Consider the following 20,426-nt stretch of genomic DNA (forward strand, 5'->3'; position numbering starts at 1 on the left):
TATATATTACATACCTATATAACAATAGGAGTAAGAAATAAGTGATTTATTAAAGAATGCAAATCTCACATTAGAATACAGGAATTGCTAAAGTGGAAGTTTGTCTTGTCCTGTGGCCTGTCTCCCACAGTGGGCAGTGCTAGGTGTTTCAGGCTAAGTGTTCTAGTGCTACAGTCAGGAAGGTTGGGGTAGTTTGCTGTCACTTACTAGCTGTTTAACAAATGTTTAATCTATAAAGCACCTTGAAAACTTGAAGGAAAACCCCTGTAAAGTGAAGATACCCCTCTCTCCATATTTTTTCTTCATTATTATGACAAACCTGGATATTCTGGTCTGCAGAGAAGTGTGTAACCACCACCTGAATCATGATAAACCTTGCCTTTATGACGCCCTAAATAACAAGCCAGTGTGTAAGGCAGTCCCCTGTTTTCATTTTGATGGATATTTCACTTCCTCACACCCTAGGACTCAAGCAGTGAACGGAAATCTGTCCCTGATCCATCTTCTCTAGACAAGTGGATGCCGTGGTGCAGTTTGGCATTCTGGCTTCCAATACCATGATGAGGGGCTTAGAGCTCGCCTCTGCCCCCTGTCCTGCCATCATAAGCCTTGGCTGCCACACTCTCTCCCACTGCAAGACCCAGCAATGTGTTGCCTCCAAAGTTCTGCTTCCCCCATCAGGCCACAGGCACCTGTCCTTCCTTTTGTGCTGCAGTCCCCCAAAACCCACTAAGAACCCCTCATCTAGCCCCCTCTATCATTTTATATATCCTTATAATGTTCCCTTTCATTCACTTCTTTGCAGGAAGCCACCCCTGGCGTGTCACCCTCTCTTTGTGGGAAGGTGTCTCTCACATCTTTTATCATCTTGCTGCTCTGTGAGACCCTGTGAAATCTCCTTGTTAGTCATCAGCTATTAGAAGCCTGGGGGACTTTGAAGACGAAGGACTGACAAATGAAGCACCTCAGTGGAGTCAGAATGGTTTTAGATGCAGGAATAAGAATTTCATTTTAATTCACAGAGGCACAAAGGCTTGTTAAAAAAAAAAAAAAAAAAAAAAAAAAAAAAAAAAAAAAAAAAAAAAAAAAAGTGACTAAGAGTGGCCTGTTTATATGTTTGATCATCAGCCATGTGTAGAAAATGTATCAGATATTCTGGCAGCATGCTGATCACAAAGAGCTCTAGGATACATCACATGCCAATATTTAGTGCTCTCAGACATACGTTCCTGGTGCTGTCAGCAGTCAGCGGTGGGGCAAGGAAAGAAACCTACCCTTGCTCCAGCCAAGCAGTGAGAGTCTTCACCCCAGCACCATGCCCAGCACAGCCATACAAAAATGCTGCTTTTTAAAACCTGTCATATTGGCAGCTAATGTTGTCATTACTGTTTCCATAATGACTGCATTTGCCTGTGATGCTGGGAAACTCCTGTCACAGCCCTAGAGATGCTGCAGCTCCAAAACACTGTGGGTATGTGGTAATATGGAAACGAGTTTGAATTAATATCTGTGTGCTACTTCCCAGCTCGACAACTACTGCTCTGTGTGTGTCCTTGGAGGGAGCTGTCAGCACAATAACAGGAGCACACAAGGAGAAGCATCCAGCCTGTTTACATCCATTCGGCTCTTGGAGAAGCAGAGAAATGCTGTGCCCTTACTTTCATCCTCCCACTTCAAGCACTGGGCAGCTCTGTACTGTCTGTGCTGCTCAGAAATGCAAGCTTTGACAGTGGAGGGAAGAAATGGGTGGATATGAGCAAACATGCCCTGAATGTCATCTAGTGCCCTAAGCGCAGTTCATTTCTTTTATTCCAGTATGATGGCATTTGTTAATTACAGTACTTGCCTCTTGAAGAACAGGAGCAATCATAAAAGCAGGTCCCCAAAGGAAGGCAGTATCTATTCCATGAGTCTGCTGATCGGAGGTAAATCTAGTGTTGAAAGTGAGATACTCAGTGCTAATTCATATTTTTATAGAACTTGCAGAATATTTTTATATTAGTCACTGCAACAAGAAATGTGCTTCCTCAAGGCATCCTTTAACACTGCAAAATATTTTTCCTGGTTGAGGGAATGCCAAAAGCTGTACAGAGGTTCAGAAATTACAGTAGCACGTGCCATACTGGAGTGCACCAGAACCCTCATAAAATGCTGGAGCTGATTTCTTTTCAGAAGAGCATCAGTGGGAAAGCAACTAACTAACCAATTTTTTTCCAGTGGGTTGAGACTTCATTAAGAGCCAAAGAGCAGGATAGGGGCCAGGACCAGGAGAGGGAACACAGAGGAATACACTGTACTCTAGGATCTAAAGCATTTGTGAAAATCCTTGGATTTGGCTTCCCTCACCTTTCACAGATTTACATTTGAAATCTTTTGCAGGACAAACACAAAGCGATGTTCATACAGATTGCACTTTTTAGCTGCCTTTCCTGGATGGATTAAAATTTATGGAATTTAGTCCATTTTATTCAACGAATTAACATTGTTTTAGATTCCGATCTAAATGTCCATCTAATAAGATGGTCTCCAGAGTGCTCACAGTCCTGTTTGCCTGACATCATCTGCCAGCTTGGGAAGAGATCTCTATTCCACCATACATCAGCTAATGAAGATATTGAATAGCACCTGGCAAAGAGGAGAAATCCTCCCCATCTCAGGAACTTTCACCCATCTGGCATAAAATCCTCAAGAATTTAAACAGGCTTTTAATCATTTGCAAGTTTATCTCTGAGGAAATTCATAATGGATCCTTGTTCCCTATTAAGCTCATAAGAATGTCATGTGAAGTGCATCTCAAGCCCTTCTAGAATTAAGGTACCTTCTACCTACTGCTTTCTCCTGCTCCTCTGCCACTTTTCCCATCCAACAGCCCTTCTGCCTTGTCAAACATGGCAACTGGGATGGTTTACCATCATTCATTTTTGACAAATTCACACTGGCTGTTGTATATTAATGTATTATTCTTTCTCTACAAATTATTTGCTTAAAAATTTATTTACTGTGTCTGTTTAACTGACTTTGCAGCTGCCCCTGTCTAAAGATAGGTTTCTGTTGTACACTGGCCAGAGCAGCGTGGCTCAGTGTTGGTGTCCTGCTGACACCCTGCCTACGCAGGGCATTGGCATACACTGCGCTCAGCCCAGACTTAGAGAAATTACCCAAATGAGCAAAGCCACCTTGGCAATAAAGAGACATCTATTCAGTGTTCAGATTTCTAAAATATTGCAAGTTTAGGGGATAACATGGAACTTGGGGAAAAAATGTTCTTGAAGTCATGCTTTGGGATCTGCCAGAAAGAAACTTCAATTTATTCAGAGTTTCTTTTTCTGTCAAAAACAGTAGATCTCTTGGACACCTTAATCTTGGTCATTGTTGCATTTTGACATAACACTTTGTAAATATATCAAGTGGACTGTGGTTTTTTTATTAATTAACATGTCTTAAAGTTTTAGAAATATAAAATGTTAGTTTTTCTTGTCATATCAATAGCTTCTCTGTATTTTTAATTTTGATGTAATAAAATTATAATACTGATTCAATATACTTTGTTGTAGAAGATTTCAGGAGAAAAAAACTGATTAAGAAATTATGACAAAAGAGAAGTCAATCTTATTTTCTGTAGAAGCAAGTGTCTCACCATCTTACTCAACACTATTTTTTCTTGCAATTAGAGAAACCACGAGCACAAATTCAGTAAACAAATGAACTTTCCTATTTTGAAAACATAAGCAATTAAGCCACATCCTTGATCTGCAAAAGGTGCTTAATTCTATCTAACTTCTTCCTATGGTTAGATGCTGGCCTCTCTTCTGTCTTATTTTCCCCCTTTTTAGCCATTAAGCAGTGCTTTCCCTTCCAGTAATGGATTACCACCTCCTAGTCTTTTTGGACAGCTGAACTACTGGTGCCTCTGTTTCACTGAATGAAAGCCTCAGAGGCACCTAAAATGCTTATAGGAATCTACTGGGATGTTGTTCTTGTTTGTTACTTGAATTGAGCACCTAAATATTTGAAATGAAAAATCTGAGATGACCACATGAAAGAGCTATTGCTTGGAGACTCCCTGCCCAGACAGTTATTTTCATGGTGAGGCTTGTGAACTCATAACAGCTTCACCTGAAAAACTAGTGCAGTTTTTTTAGCTCTCCTTTGTATTTGGTACATTTGGTACAACTAAGGGAAAGGTTTGATATAAAATTCCATCATCTGTACATCTAAAATTCTGTTTCATTTCTCTCTTTCTCTAAACCCCATATTTCTCCCCCTGTTAACATCTGGGTCACTTTCTCTACTTGAGCAGACCCACTAAACCAATGAATATTAATTAGAAATAATAAGAAATACTAATTGAGTAACAATAGTAACCAGAATTAATTAATAATAGTACAAAATACTTCTAAGACATTTTAGGATCTAACTATGGCAATATTAGCAAGTGATGTGCCCACTAGGATGGGACCCGGGTAGGGAAACAGTTCGTGCTGATCTCCTAATGCCTACGCTCCCTATATGCATTTTAGAGGTTTTATTTCCTAGTAATTCCAGTCTGGTCTCACTGACTAAACTCCCATCAATGACTGAGGCACACTTTTCAGCTCAATTTCAAGCAACTGGTGCATCTGAGACTGCTCTACAATTCAACTCAAAGCAAGTTTGGAAATTTGCTAATGTAGATGTGGCCCAAATAGAGTACAAGTATGCTGGGAATGGCCAGAAAGGCCACTTTAACATCACTAAAATAATTCTGTATTAGGCAGAGATTAGCTAATATTAATGCTAAAACGAACTCAGTCATATTCAATATGAACACAAATCTCATTAGGCAAAACTAGAGCTAAGATAAATACTTGAAATAGCATATAGCCCCTTGTAAGACATGAGTACCTATAAAACTTTTCCCTAATGTAATCCAGTTAGATAAGGTAGCAGAGTAGAAAGGGGAAGGATACTTCTTTTAAAATTTATCAGTTAGGCATTACACTGAGTAGGCAAAACAAGTTTTGTGCATATCATTTCCATACTTGAATGGTCTGCACTTCAGCATAATTGCAGTTTAATTTTCAGAAAAATACCTTACCCCTTAAGCAAAATTTTTTTAACCTGAAGGGAAAAAGAACATTAAACAGTCCAGGACGCAGCCTGCACGAATGAGACTAAACTGGATCAGAGCTTCAGGCAGTACCCTTTCATATGTATTATTTCACTCCTTTTGCTCAAGTCTTTTCATAAAACATTCTGAAGTAAAAATTTACCAAAGGCAGGTAAAAAGCTAATTAAATGATGCTGAGAGGGAAACTAAACACCACTTTGATTCCTGCTTCTTCCAAACAGAAAAAATTAGTTGTTCCAAAATCTGTTTTTCAGTCTGTATTTATTAATCTCGGGTTTGCACCTGCTTCCACACTCAAACATCTCTATCTCTGTTTTCTCTGTGCAATTTGTGGACACAGATGTAGGTTTCATACATAGCATGCAGATGCAAGTGCTAAATTGGAAAATGCAAATGCTGTGGATGATTGGAAAATGGAGACTTCTCTGTATGAGGCCTTCCTGGCACTCTGGACAAGAATACAGATTTCATTCAAATATAGAAAATACAGGTATGTGATTCCTGTTTTTAAAATAAAAAAAGAACTGCGTATTTGCCAAAGAAAAGAATTTGTCAGCATTTTCCTTGTTTAGTTTGGGTTTTTTTTCCACTGGAAACAAATATAGGTTCTATTTTAATGAAAATCCATTGCATATGTTGGGGGTTTTGTGCATATATTTGAATAGATTTAATTGCAAAACTGTTTTTTTTTTTTTTTAAGCAGCATTACTGTGACTATTCTGATACCAACTAGTTTATACACAGAAGCTCAACTACTTTTGTGAGTAAAATATGATAAAAAAAAAAGAGACTCCAAACTCACTCATGCATCAGTGACCGCACCACTGTGTTTCCATGAACATGAGACTCGAAGAACAAGGTGTATAAGTACGGCAGCAGGGAGTATCTGATCTGAAGTATAGCACGAGATATCTTGGCAAACTCTTCTCCAAACACCGCTGGGTCTTGTTCCTGTTAAGAGCGAGCTTTGATTTGTACTGAGCCTTTTAACTAGGGACTGCAAATTCAACAGAGGACCTGTGCACAACTTAAGGAGAGCTGTGGCTGACATAACACTACAAAAATGAATGTTTGAATAAGCACTGATTTGCACCTGGAAGATGTATCAAGAACAACATCCATTATCACTATACTAATATTTGTATGAAATTTTTCAATTTGAAAAATTCCAGTGAGTTTAGAGCATTTAGGCCCCATGGTGGTGTATGCGAGCAATCTGCAACCATCCCTAACCTCATGATGGTAGGGGAGCTGAGGTTTCATGTCTGTGCTCGGAAACAGACACTGTCTCTAGAAGTAGATTTATCCTGGAGATGCAAGCCCTCTGGACAGAGAAGGTGAAACACTGGAAAAAGGGAAGACTGATAATCTGCAAAACAAAGGCAAAAGCATAATTATATTGGCCAAGAACATAAAGGCAAATCTATTTAAAAGTAAGAGCAAATTCATGCCCCTGCTGAAGCCAGCAGGAATGACTGAAGACATTGTATGCGGTGAGGTAAATATTTTATCTATATAAAGAAACCTGATTTCTCCTCCTGTGCCCACCATTTTAGAATGCCCTGGCTGAGGGGACACCAACTCAGTGCCCTTTGCCTCCTTGCTGCCAAGGATACTCTCCTGGGAGAGAGGACACGCACACTGGGGCCCACCATCAAGAGGGCAGGTTTAAGCAATCTGTCTACATTCGCTGGCTGGTTCTGATCTACTTCAAGGCAACCTTGACTCTCCCCTGTGATGGGTTACAGAGCACGCAGCCCTGGGCAATCCTGATATGGGAAAGAGTTACATCTCCTTTAATTCCTCCTGTCTGACCTGCTCCAGCACTAAATTGAGCCGGCTAACAACTCACATGAATCCTTCCATTCCTCCTTCACCAAATTCTCCCATGATATTCAGTGTTTTCATTAAAGTTGAAGAATGTATGATGAATTCCAAGGATAATGAAACAAAAAAGGTATAGAAGTAACAAAGCTTTTTGTATTATCTAGTGCTTTTCATACAAGAAAAGTATTAATTAAACCATTTGAAATCTCCAATGGATTAGGCAAAGTGGATATTTAAGATTTTATTTTAACACTAACTCAATATTAATTAAAATCAATATTTAAGTTAAATTTCTCCATTATTATGTTTATATCAGAATTATTCACTGATGATATTCCCTGCTGGCTCTGAGCTCCAGACCATCCATCTATTATTTTTAAAATTGCACTATATTTTCACCAGAATTCTGACACTGTATTAACATTGCCTAAGTTCACAAAAAAACAGTCAGACTTCTTAGGTGATGCTGACTCACCCAAAATGCTTTGTTCATTTCTTTCAGTGAACACAATGTTTTAAATGGATTCAAGTAATCCAATAAAACCAAATGTATCTTCTGTTACTTCTGTCATTCACTCAACACTGAGTTGCAGCTCCTGTCACATAGACTCATTGCTCTATCCTGCTTATTAAATTGTGCATATGTGATTAATACCCACTCACCCAGGTCAGAAGTTGCTCAAAGGGCCAAGCAAACATATATAGATACCTCTAATTTTAGTGGAGGTAAATAGAAAATATTTATCAACAGCAGCAGTTAACACCTCACAGACATTTGTTCTCCTAGAGAGAAATATCTCCGCATATCTCAGGGATCAACATGGTAATTCCTGACCCTCTTAATGACAGCATAGATACCTGCATTTGCCCAGCTGCTGAATGTCCAACATACTTTCATGCAGAGACAGGTCTTTCAGAGGGTTTAAATGTTGCAACATTTTGATGATGTAACTTCAAAGAAAACTGAAGGTTACCTAATAACCTGAGCTTCAGCATTGCATGGATCAGTTTACAGAATTAGAAAAAAAAAACAAACCAAACCAAAACAAAACAAGCAAAACCCAACACACATTTATGTAACTAGCAGAACCATTTCATCATGGCTGTAGATAAATGCAGCGTACTTACAAAGGCTGCAAGACTTTCAAAATGTTCATAGTTAGAAACAACCTGATACTCTTTCTATCTGCAACAAGTCTTGAAAGGACTTCAAGATAAGTCAAAGCCAGGGCATGGGTCTAGACTGAGACTGCACTTTTTCATCCTTCTCATGGGCTTATTGGCCTTTTTTAGTCTTTGCTGCTTCTTGGCTGATAATGCTATCCCTTTTGCTGGCTCTCCTTGGAGTTCTCACATGTTTGTCTGGAGTCTCTAACTGTGGTATTTGACTGAAACTTGCTTTTAAACAGCAAGAATGCTATATAATTGCCTGTCTCCCTTTCCTGCAATACTTATTATAGTTATAGAAGTACTGCAACAAAAAATTGAAGTAAACAAGGGAGTAGAAATGTGTGCTGACACTCACTGGCTCTTAAATAAAACCTGGGCTTCAGTAGGTAAAAGATGGAGGGGATGAATCTTACCAACAGCATGGGAAGAGCATTTTCTGTTCATTTTAAGTACACAGTACACATTTCTGCATGGCTTTCAGATGTTAGATACCACATATTTTTCAGCATTCTTATGTCACCTTTATGCCATGGATGGGAAAAATTGACACTTCACCAAGTAATGCCTGCCCTCAGTGCAGCACTCCTTTTCACCTGCCACTCCAGTTTACCCGAGAATGGCAGGTTAATTTCTGAGAAAGTAATACAAATCACTGTCATCGTTACTGTAATCATAGACTACAGCTTTGTGAAACTTTGTTTACTTACGCTATTTCCCTCTGCATTGTGGTTTCTGGAAAATGGATAGAAAGAGCCAAGCTGCATCCACCGCAAGCAGAGTTCGTAGGTAGTGTTATAGTTAAACCCACAGATATCAGCACCGATCTAAGGAAAAAACAAAATAATTGGATAAGTGTTTATGATATGACTGAGGTCTAAAACTGAGAAACTATGAAAGGTTGCTAATAAAAATAATTTTCAGAAAGAGATACCTATTTCTTATGACTTTATAAAAATGCTCCATAATGATACAAATTTTTCTGGGATGGAGATTGGCTACTAGGCCATTATTAACATCACTGTGGAAGTTCTGACAATATTTCGATAATACTGCAAATTCTTTACCCCAGCTTGCAAAACCAGAAATATATGGAAGGACCTCAATGATAGAATACATAATATCAAGAGATCAGTTTTGGATGGCATGCAGTGATTTAATCTGTATCTAGCAGTGCTATTTTTGTTTCTCTTCAGCCAGCCAAGATTGATGACATTTAGCTTTCTTTAATCTGCAGTTCCTTATGCTGTGGAGGCCGTTACTGCTGGCTGTCTCAAGCAGCTTATTTCAGAAAATATTTGAGTTAATTTAAAGTGATATTGTGTATGAGCCAGCAACTGTCTGAAGGACACTGGACTTACGTAAGGGATGCCAAAGAGGTTGAATTCTAGGATTCCAATGATTGAGTAGTGCATGTCCTTCCACTGAGAGAAGTTGTCACCCAGCCAGTGACCCCCATGCTTCCCACTGCCAACAAACGTAGACCGACTCAAGACAAACGCTCGCTTTCCAGTTGCTTGCTGGACAACACTGAAGAAATGCAACAAGACCATTAAAAATAAGAATGGTAACTGAAAGAATCATATGATCAACCTGAGTTTTCAGGCACGGTTTTATCTGAAGGGGTGTTATTCATGAAACGATTATGATGGTCCCAAGTCACATGAAGATGTGACTGTAAAACTGCAAATAATGGGCAGTTTTACTCAGTGGCCAAAATTTTTTAAAAAAAAAAAAATATCTATCTGACCCACAAAATAATTTGTTTCAGGTATTTTTAGTCTACCTAAAAATAATTTGTGTTTAATTTATTTTCAACAGTGTCTCGAACTGAAAAATTGAAAGATAATATCCTTTCTGTGTTAGTACATTTAATTTAGTGTCCTACAGGTTCCTGTAAAACTGTATAATATGTATTTTTTTCAATATAGGATTTATTTAGAGATTTGTATTGGCAAATAAATTCCAATATCCCGAAATTAAAAGTAAAACAAAAAAATGAAACATCAAAACAATATCTGAACATCTTAAAAAAAAATCAATACAGAAAACAAAAATGTAGTCATCCAAAATGTCACCCCATTCTTGTTGTATTTCCTCTGGTTTCCTGTTACTGCTTGATAGATGAGGTTTCATTACAGAATTAGTAGCGTGATTAATTTTTCCTCGCCTTTTAAAAATAATTTTGCTGCATCACCAGAAAATCAAGGAAGTGCAATATGCCTTATTAACAAATTTGTTACAAAATTCTTCAACACGGAATAATCTCTGTACATAATTACATATTTCAGAACTCTGCTTTAATATGATTTAGGCAACACAACTTAGATTCTCTGGGACATCTTGAGTGAAATATTTATCATGTTGTTCACCATCCACCTCCTTCTCCCTTTTTTAATGAGTTTTGTTCAAGAGCTCTTTCATCCATATTCATAATGACCAGTCTTTGATATTGGTTCTGTAATGGCACAGAGCCTTTAAAATGCTTCAGCATTTGTTTCTGAAGCAAAACACCCAACAGCTTTCATGCAAGCCTAAACATATTAGCCTTATGGGCCAAATGCAGCAAGAGGTGCAATTCTTGAACCACGGGGAACCTGCTGGTTCTGGGTTGTGGGTGCATTGATGCGCCCAATAACTGCACAAGACTCCATGTGCTTTGTACAAATGGCGTTTTGGAGTCATTTCATGGATATCCTGAGTCCTCATCTCTGGCTGTGCAGCACAAGTCTGTGGCTTCATTTGCAAATGCAGGCGCAAATGACAGCAACATTGGATTAACTCAGCTATGACCCAGAGCTGCATAAACAATGTGCAACAAGTAATTTATTGAATAAATTTCAGTCTATTGTGAACCATTGCTGAACAGGTCCTAATCTTGTCAAATGTATTTGTTGATTGAAATTATTTACAGAATATCATGTGCAAATAACTCTTGGTGTTAAGATATGTACAATCTGATTGCTGCTAGTTCATGTATCCAAATTCAAGCCATTTGACATGGATCAGATGACACATTTCCTATTCTCTGGCTGCATTAGAATAATTTTTAAAATTGTTTTTTATACGATTATGAACTTGTCATTTGTTTTCAGCCAATAACCTGCTAAATATTCCTGTCAGTAATTTAATTTAGTATATTATTTCTGAAGACCAAATGCAGAAAGGGTATATAACTATCCTTGAAAACAAATGAGTTTGAGAAAACCAAATGAATATGTAAAAAATTCTTCACCAGTTTCCCAGCCTCTGCTTATGCTTTTGGTGGTGTTCTCCAGCCTTGAAAGGACTCTCTACATTTGGCTGAGCAAAATAGGTGTTTCTTTTAAAAGGAGCCCTGGAAACCAGCACTGCAGGAATGGGGAAGGTTGACAGCCTTGGGGGAGGCTGCAAGGAGCCATGCAGCAGTAACCATCCCAACAGTGTTGGTCTGGGTTAGCGCAGCCAGGACAGTGTGCAAGCTGAAGGGGCTGGGGCATATATGCCAGTCCTGCTAAATTCACAGGGTCTGTCTCAGGCAATTGGCTTTGCTGGCACAAAGCCTGAAAAAAACTGAACAGCTCAAGAAGATAGGCAAACTCAAAGTCTCTATTTCAACAGTGTTTAAAGACAGTGCATGGTTATGTGGACCCCAGTGTGAAGAGGACATATTCCCCTGGAGAGACCAGTGATGGGAGGATCTTTGCTGAGATTGGGGTATAGGGGCCCCAAACCCATGCTAAATCCCATGCGTCCTAGCTGGGCTGGGTGGTTGGAGGGCTTTCTGCTCCTTCTCTCAGAAGCTGGATTGCTCTTCAGCCAGGCCCATAAGAGCTGGCAAACTGCTTAGACATGTCCTCTGGATGATATCACAAGACAACTGTTGAAAGTAAGTGCTAAATACTGAAAGAAGCCAGCACAAGGACCCCTGCTTGGGCACTTTTACAGCAGTATTAAATTTATTCATGTTTAAACTCAATCTGCTGGAAAAGGCATGGTTTTCCCATTGGATTTAATCCAACAGCTAGCTTTCCACTGTCACTCCAGCTACACAGCAACTGTCCACCTGCTCAAGCTAGTTTTGAGTGTTACCCAGCTGCAAAATGAGTTTTGCAGTAGCCGGCAGCAACCGTGCTGCAATGCATCTCTGCCCTCCTGGACTGACTGAGCCCCAAGCCAAAATGTGAGACTGCCTGACAGGAACCAGAGGCAGCTCCAGAAAAAGCCTGGGGAGCTGCGCGGTTTGGATCCTTAACTGGCAGCAACAGAAACTCCTCTGCTTGGGCCATGGTAATGAAGGGATGGAATAATTCCCCTGACACCTCACAGGCTGCTTCTGCTGCAGCTGCACATGAGCAGCCCTAACAGAGGATAGGAACATCATGCCTAGTTATACAAAAGCAGCTGAAAAGTTAGACCCTACAAGTAGATCCTGATTTTAGCTAAGAAAAGTAAAATTGGAAAAGATTCTGTTTCTTCCAAGATTGTCTTTTCTTGAAAATTCTCACTAAATCACAAGCAGTAAAATGAAGCATAGGGCTGTTTCTTATTAGATACTATTACAGATTTCCCAGGTAACATCAGCAGCTTTTAAAATGTATTTCAATCATCTGAAATCTGCTTAGAAATACTTAGAAAACTTACTGAAAAGTTGGTGCTGTCTGTGACCAGCCAAAGAGAGAGTGTGTGTTATAATGCTCTCCAAGGTAAGTCTTCGAGTCGGGACACAATGTCTTTTGCGCCAGGGAACGATCAGAAATACCTGAGAATAATACAAAACACTATAAAATTATACACATCACCATTCAAATCTCTTCATATTTCTACTCATTTAGGGGTGAAAAGACCAAAGCATTTGGGAAAAGGAAGAAGTGCTGGACCTGCACTGATTAAAGGTTAGCATGTAGCCATGAATACCTGCTTGCAGACAGGCATATGTGACCTCAGGAGGGTGAGAGGACTGAGTAAACACTGCTAATTAATTTCAAGTTTTATGTCCAATAATTCAAAACATCTGTATAGATATCATGTATTCAGTAATAACCAGAAATAAAACTTCTGGAATGCTGAATTAAGAATGTACCTACATATTCTTTTACATAGTCACAAATTTTATTTAAGTGCTAAAATGTGTCAAGAAACAAACAAAAAAAAAACAACAAAGAAACAAGAAAATCCCCCCAAAAAAACCCCAAAACCAGAAATTCAGATGCCCAGGGAACTTGTATAGTTTTGTGAAATCACAAGACCTCAGTTTGTGTATCACTCAGCTGCAGATATAGGTAGGGAGCACAATTCTGCCCTGTCATAGCAAAATTTACACCTAAACTCAACTCTGGCCCCTCTCTTCCTCTGAGGCATCTATGACTAAAAGGCTGCAAGAGTAATGGCACGTCCCCAAGCAGCATTGCGAGTGATGAGCAGGGGAGGAAAAAGCATGAGGTGCAGCAGTTCACAGGGTGCCATCTGCTGTGGCCCAATACACTGCGCAGAAGAGAGCAAGGGCAGATTATAATTCACAGGCAGATGGACTATCCAGTAACTCTTTCTATCAGCAGGTCACAGGCAGTGGAGGCAGTGGTAGATTTTTGCTTTCAATAATAGTCAGAGGTAGCCCTGACACCTCTGGCACAGCACCAGTTTTGCTGAACCAAGGGGAAGTAATATGAAGCACAAATTGGCTGCACAGATGCTGCCTGGTCTTTGATCCCATATTAACGAGATGCTGGCAAAACCCATTTGGTGCAGAAAATGTGATTCTCATCCTCTGCAGGTAACCTCCATGGAAATGCCAGGCAAAGTTCAGCAGGAGTGGGGCAGGTCAGATGTTTGGTTTACACAACATTTATTTTTAGAGATGGAGTTGAATATGTTATAAATTCCTCTCAAAAAAAAAGAAAGAAGGTATCTTTTCAAATATTCTTCTTTCACATGCTGAATTAGGTGCATGCACTATTGCAAATATTTCTCTGTGAGCAGCAATCTCATTGCTTAATTGCACTTTACTGTATTTTGCAGTTCATTACTACCGAGTGCATTTCTCTGTACCTGAAATTCCATTAGCCTCTCTGCTCTGCTCTGCCACCACAGCTGGAGTACTCATGTTTGGATCTTAAGACACAAAGACTCCAGTGAGGCTGATCTTCTTCAGAAATAATTTATAGGCAATATCCACATAACTTTGACTGATATGGCTTTGAAGAAGACACTAAGATTCTGGGGAAAGTCACACTTAATGTCCCAGTGGCACTTAGTTATTAGCCCCATAAAATTAAGGTGGGATATGAAAGAAAATGCTGCCACATTAGTCATATTTTCATGCTTCATTCTTATTCTGAGTATTTTGTATTCTGCTTCAGTAATACTGATTATTTTACAACTACATATTAATCTTTGTTATAAAGTGTTTTATAGAAAATTGATTTGAAGGACATCTGTTTTTAGAAATTCAAACCAGGGTTACATGTAATCGTGGTTATAATTTAGATAAGGAAGCTGAAGGCTACATTGACAAAAAGCCTGAGGTGCTGAGACTGGGACTTGCACAGATTCAGTCACCTAAGACAACAGTGAGTTCCCAAAACCCTGCCAGCCACAGGAAGGTCCTAATGTCTTGTTGGACTAAGCTGCTTAGGTCCCACCTGACGCCTATACCAGTCAAGGGTTTAGACAGACAAGAACATGCACAGTGTTTGGCATAAAGTGGAATGTAAAAGAAAACCTTTAAACACTGGTTGAAAACAGGTCTCCTACACCTTGGAAAAAACGCCTTAGAATCCTGTCTGCAGAAAGGAGACCAGCACTGTGGGATGAAGTAGGTGCATACATGCACAAGAAGGAGCAAGTCATAGAGAAACCAGGCTCAAAACACACCTGTCTTCGGCGTCTTTTGTTGTCCTTACATGTCATGTAGATATTTAGGTCTCTAAGTCTGATTCCTCTATAATGACTCAGACTTCAACACTAGGTATTGCAAAGCTCAGCTTCATGGCTCAGAAGTCTCTTAGTCCTTTATTTGTGAGAGTAAAGTGAGCTCTGCTGTTCTGGCCATCTTCCCTAAAGTGTCACACCTTTTTTTACAGCTCTGAATGCTGACACAAATGGAGGTAATTTAAGGCAAAGGTGAAAATGTCTCATCGATTCCTGGGCTTTGGTCAATGACAAGACCCACAGGGCCAGTATACAATAGTTAGAATCAGTGGTTTCCCAGTGAAGAGAGCGAACATCAAAATCGTAATTAAAAGCTCTGCTTCTGGTTTCCACAATTTACAAATTTTTTATAATATTTTGTCATGCTTTTGTTATGTTTATGTTTCTCTTGTATTCAGAATAAAAAGAAATGAGATTTAATAAATAAAATTAAGAATTCACATGACAGTACAACAGCCTGAAGGGAAAAGGGGACATTTACAATACTTCACTGTCAATAACTCACTTATGTATCAACTTCCTGCTGCACATTAGCATTACTCAGGCAGCCAGGCTTTCCTGGGGAAATGTTGGCTGGATTAATTGCCAGGACCACTGGCACTAATTGTAAGTGCTCATGGCTTCCTGGGGAAGAATGAGTATGTCATTAACTCAGCTACTGGAAGAGGTATTCCCATTCTTATTAGTCTCCCATAGGGTCGGGCATTTTTAAACTTATTTTTATCTCATTTCTAGTAAGGCAAAGAAAAATTCTTTCCTAAGAGAAAGAAGAGATATTGAATTAAGGCATCAGGGAGATGCCATCTTTCCTGTCATGGCTTGTGGAAAAGACAAAGATTGCCCATCCCAGGGACTAGCAGTGGTGATGGTAGCAGAGGGTTACTCCTTCCATGAATCTGTAGCTGACTTATAGTATATAGGTATCTTGCCCTTTCTCTGATGCAGACGAGTTGCTCAGAGAATGGCAGGGAAGGCTGTTTTTTTCAGCCCTGTTACAAGGCAACCCCAGTGACAGAGGAAAGTGGTTTATGTTTGATACTCCACCAAGGCTGAGCAAAAAAGTATTATCACGGAAACTTTACTCACTAGGAACATAAGGAGGGTTATTGAAATCATTAACAGCACATCCAGGATACTGGCCTCTTAAGAAATTGGACGGTTCATTCATATCCTGTAATAAAGAGAGTAAGACACACATTAAAAGCCTCCTTTTCTTTTTTTAAAAGAAATAAGGGCAAAAAATAATGAGACATACAATCCAGATACCATCGTAGTCAAGGACATCCTTCAACTCCAAACACATCTGGGTCCACCACTCAACTGTCCTGGGGTTGGTGTAATCAGGAAACACCGAGTCTCCAGGGGGCCAGGCCTAGAGTTCACACAGGTATAATGCTTGGTTATCTTCTAATTTCTGTTATACAGCTGCTTTATCACTTTGAAGCAGCACTAGACCAAACGGATGAGAGAATTTAATAAGCCAACCTTTCCAACAGCAGGAGTCACACCATCAGAGTTGTTCACCCAGATTCCCATTTCCTCTCCAAGATCATAAGGCCTGTATGTGCCCGGTTCTTCGTCCTTAGTTATGAAAGGGTCCTGAAAACAGTGATTACGCCTCCATTATTGAAATCCCAAAGGTAACACTTACTTTTCTATTTGTATATTCTAGAAAAATGTGGATAACATTCTTAATGCAGACTGCAATAATACTTGAAGAAAACAACGTTAAAATTTAATAAGGGTTGAGAGCACATAATTTAGGAAAAGTCATTAAAGATATGTCATGAATATTTCTTGTATAAGGCAAAAGTGATGTGAAATTATTAAATACCCTCATGTTTATTTTTTATGAGACATTCTATGTTCAAATTATTTTAGAGAGGCACTAGATTTTACTTTCCCTCCTGCCAGGGTGTCTGCTTGGCAGTGTGGGGTGCCAAGCTGGCATTCCCAACGCTTAGACACTCCTAGGTTTCCTCCAAGGCAATCCTCATTCCAGATGCCTCAACATCAGCAGCTCAATGCTGGAATAGCTGAAAATTCTCCAGGGGATTGAAGCTGGGACACATCCAACCTCAAAAGGACCTCCCTTCAGATAGATCCAAGGTGTTTTACACCAGTCTGGTGCAAACTAACCCAACTCATGCATGCCTGCAGGGTATTACATCTCTGTTCTCCCCAGGCATAAAGACCACAGCATTTTACACCCTGTAGCTCGTCCTTGCTGCCCCTTTCACTGCTTGGGGTGGTCACCACCTCCCACTGTTGTCAGTGGCATTGATACCACCAGCCTCCCTACCACCAGCCTCAGGATAACCACTGGTAGCCACCAAGCTCATCAAAAGGGAGCCTCATCTGCTCCGGGGGAAGATGGTGGCCCACCATGCCAGTAAGTAATAAAGTTAGGAATACTTTGAGATACCAGTGAATGAAGAGATATTATTCAACTCTGCTCAGCAGTCAACTGTGACTAACAGGAGATAAGTGCGCTTTGTGATATGTCCCTAATTGAGAGCAGCTATCTGCTTTGTGTTATTTAGAACAGAGGAAGATTGCAGCCATTTTAGAAGGGAATTCTTTACCTTTCTCTTAGAAAATGTTATTCCCTCAGGCTCTGCTTAAGGCAAAACCCTTCAGTTATGAAACGCAATGGATAAAAAATACCACTGAAACAATTCTTCCATTTACTTAATAGCTTATGCAATAATTTAAGTGAACTTTAATTAAAATGTGATAGAAGTGTAACTAATGAACTTCTTAAGAACAAAAAAATATCTGATCCCAAATGGTAAATTTCTTTAAAGGCATATTTTAAAGCTCATTTTAATACCTGAATTAATTGCCTGATTTACTTGTAAACCCTCTGATAGCTATAGCCCTACCGAGGGAAGTATATTCTTCCATGTCTTGAAAACAAAAGCCGCTGCTAAATCGCTACCTTAAGTGCAAAATTCTGTTCAACTTTAACTATCTAGCTCCAGTGTCACCTCCATAAAGCGTTCAACACATTTTAAACTTGTTTAATAGTTCAGCTTTGGAAAAGAGAAAACTGTCCATCTGCAATAATTATCTTATAATTGTGGAAAAGATGTTTCTCAAAGGACTTGAAGGCTGGAAGAAGTCAGCTTAATTAGATACTCCTGATCCAAATTTCTGATTTCCTTTAGCTGAAAGGTTATTCCAGTGCATAAATCTAATATATTATGCAGGTTTAGTATCATCCTAAAGAGAGCAAAACCCTCCTCTGCATTCACAGGTTGTTTGTGCGGGAGGAAGTTCAATGTCTATTAAATCTTCTCTAACTCATCTTTTTAGCAGCTCTTGGAGAGGAGGTGCTGAGCATCCTTAGCTCTAGCTGACTACCCTGAGACCTAGGGGCACCCAGCACTTAGCCAGACCAACACACTTCCACCTATGGCCCCAAACACAGATTTTGACTCACATCCATAAAAACTCGTCTTTAGAATGTCAGCATCTACAGCTCATAGAGCTGGACTTTAAAAAGTTAAAGCTATCAAGCATTACTCTGAATCCTGAGCATGTTGCTCTTGACTTTTAAGCAATTTGTCACTCATGTCACTCATGTCATTCCCAGCTGTTTCTATTTTTAGTATGATTTAATGGAAGGTATACGAGGTCTTTCATTAAAGCTCCTCCTCATTTTACATTGTAGTCATCACTTTTAGAACTTCTTTCTCTGTTTCTAAATAACATATTTGTTCTGACTCAGCTGAAGTATGCACATTATTCAGCACAATAATGATGACCAAGTACTGACACTCTTAGACAAAATTTCCCTTAAGTGGAGGCACCTTTGAAGGAGATCAGGAGAGAGAAGTGCTGAATGCCTTTAGAGAGTCCAGTGATGTGGCTATACTGCTATCAAGGTGACCATAGGCACGGAGGACTCTCATCATTGGATGCAAGTGTGGGGACTGGACTTCCTAATGGTGAGGCACCAACCACCCCAGCGGTGGCAGCACAGACAAGTTCACGGTCCCGTCCTCAGGCAGGTTACCAGTGTTAATACTGCTGGCCAGCAGGATCTGCACTTTGTGACCATAGCAGTCTGAGATGAGGAGGACTGAACCCATCTCCCCAAATCCATTTACTAGAGGGTTTACATGACACTAAGTGACAGCAGTCAGAGCCCATTTCCTGGAATCATCATGAGGGAGACAACAACCTGCTACACTTGGGGAACTCATTACTGTCACTACACAAAGGGAATCTAAATAGAAAATTTTTCTTTTGGTATCAAACTGGATTACACTTGCCTTGACTGCAGTTAGTATGGCTTTGCTGTCACTTGGGAATGAAACCCTTCATACTGTTCCAGCTCCTGACTCAACTTATTGGATTGTTTTACATCACTAAAGAATGCTAATAGTCAGTCTGACAGAAATATCAGAAACTGTAATAAAGTGAAAATAGAAAACTTCACTACCAGTGCAACCTATACTTCCCATTAGCTTTTAAAAAATTAAACACAAACTAGATCAGCTTTTGTTCTTTTTCACAAGTTTATCTAAAGAACTAGAGCAGAAGACAGTCCTTAGTTACAGGTTAGTGGAAGGAGGAAAGAAGGGCTCCCTATCTGGATTCCCATTAGCTTGTTGCATGAATAAAGAATTGTTGTTATATTCCTTGCTGTTATATTACCATCTCCCAGTTAATTTTGCATTGTTTTTGTCTTGAAGTTGCTTTCTATCAGAGTGACTGTTACTGTTTAAACTCTGTGCCTTGGACCTCCACTGGTGGAGTCTGTTTTCACTGCTGCACCCTGGATCTTCTCATGATCTACAGCTGCAGAAGAACTGGGACCTTCATGGGAATGTATCTTTGAGGACAAATTGCTGGCAAACGATGGTAACTATATAAGCTGCTGTTTCCATTATCAATATGTAATTGATGACTTGGTCTGTGTGGTTTTGTTTGAGATTCCTAGCAGTGAATGCAATTACAGTACAACAAAGTGAAGATTAGGCCAATAATAAATACAGAGCATGTATTTTTTATGAAACTAAAAAAAAAAAAAAAAAACCAAAAACAAAAACAAAAAAAAAAACCAACACTCAACCATCAGACTGAAGAACAGCAAACCTCATAACTGTATTTTAAAAATAAAACACTGATATGGGTAGTCCATCCTCAGTCATATGCTAATCTTTACAACAAATTGTGGAGGAAAAAATAAGGACAGGGAGACTCTTCTGAGTTGATCTATGCATTTGACAAGATAATGTGATTTTTAGATGAGCTAACTGCAGTATCTCTCAGCTATCTCAACTCCAGTAAGCATCAGATACACGACCACTAGTCAGAGGAACTGTCCCACAGTTTAGAACTCTGCTATTCACTCTCTTTTCCCACAAACATTTGACAGGACACCCATGAAAAGATGAGGAAT

The 20,426-nt window shown here is 39.5% G+C and overlaps 1 protein-coding gene across 1 annotated transcript in view; it reads right to left on the bottom strand.

The window, feature by feature from the left end:
• Window positions 1–1,786: 1,786 nt before the first annotated feature.
• The window catches only part of LOC113491238 (sucrase-isomaltase, intestinal-like), a 46,299-nt gene continuing 27,659 nt past the window's right edge, over window positions 1,787–20,426 (bottom strand). Inside the window, exons 10-17 of the mRNA XM_026868002.1 lie at window positions 16,499–16,612; window positions 16,269–16,385; window positions 16,100–16,184; window positions 12,728–12,845; window positions 9,466–9,634; window positions 8,815–8,931; window positions 5,913–6,061; window positions 1,787–1,931 (exon numbers count right to left, since the gene is read on the bottom strand). Coding sequence (XP_026723803.1) covers window positions 1,787–1,931; window positions 5,913–6,061; window positions 8,815–8,931; window positions 9,466–9,634; window positions 12,728–12,845; window positions 16,100–16,184; window positions 16,269–16,385; window positions 16,499–16,612 — 1,014 coding nt within the window. The remainder of the gene's footprint in view (window positions 1,932–5,912; window positions 6,062–8,814; window positions 8,932–9,465; window positions 9,635–12,727; window positions 12,846–16,099; window positions 16,185–16,268; window positions 16,386–16,498; window positions 16,613–20,426) is intronic.

Source organism: Athene cunicularia, assembly GCF_003259725.1.
Source record: "Athene cunicularia isolate RWA chromosome 1 unlocalized genomic scaffold, athCun1 chr1_part2, whole genome shotgun sequence".
Lineage (NCBI taxonomy): Eukaryota > Metazoa > Chordata > Aves > Strigiformes > Strigidae > Athene > Athene cunicularia.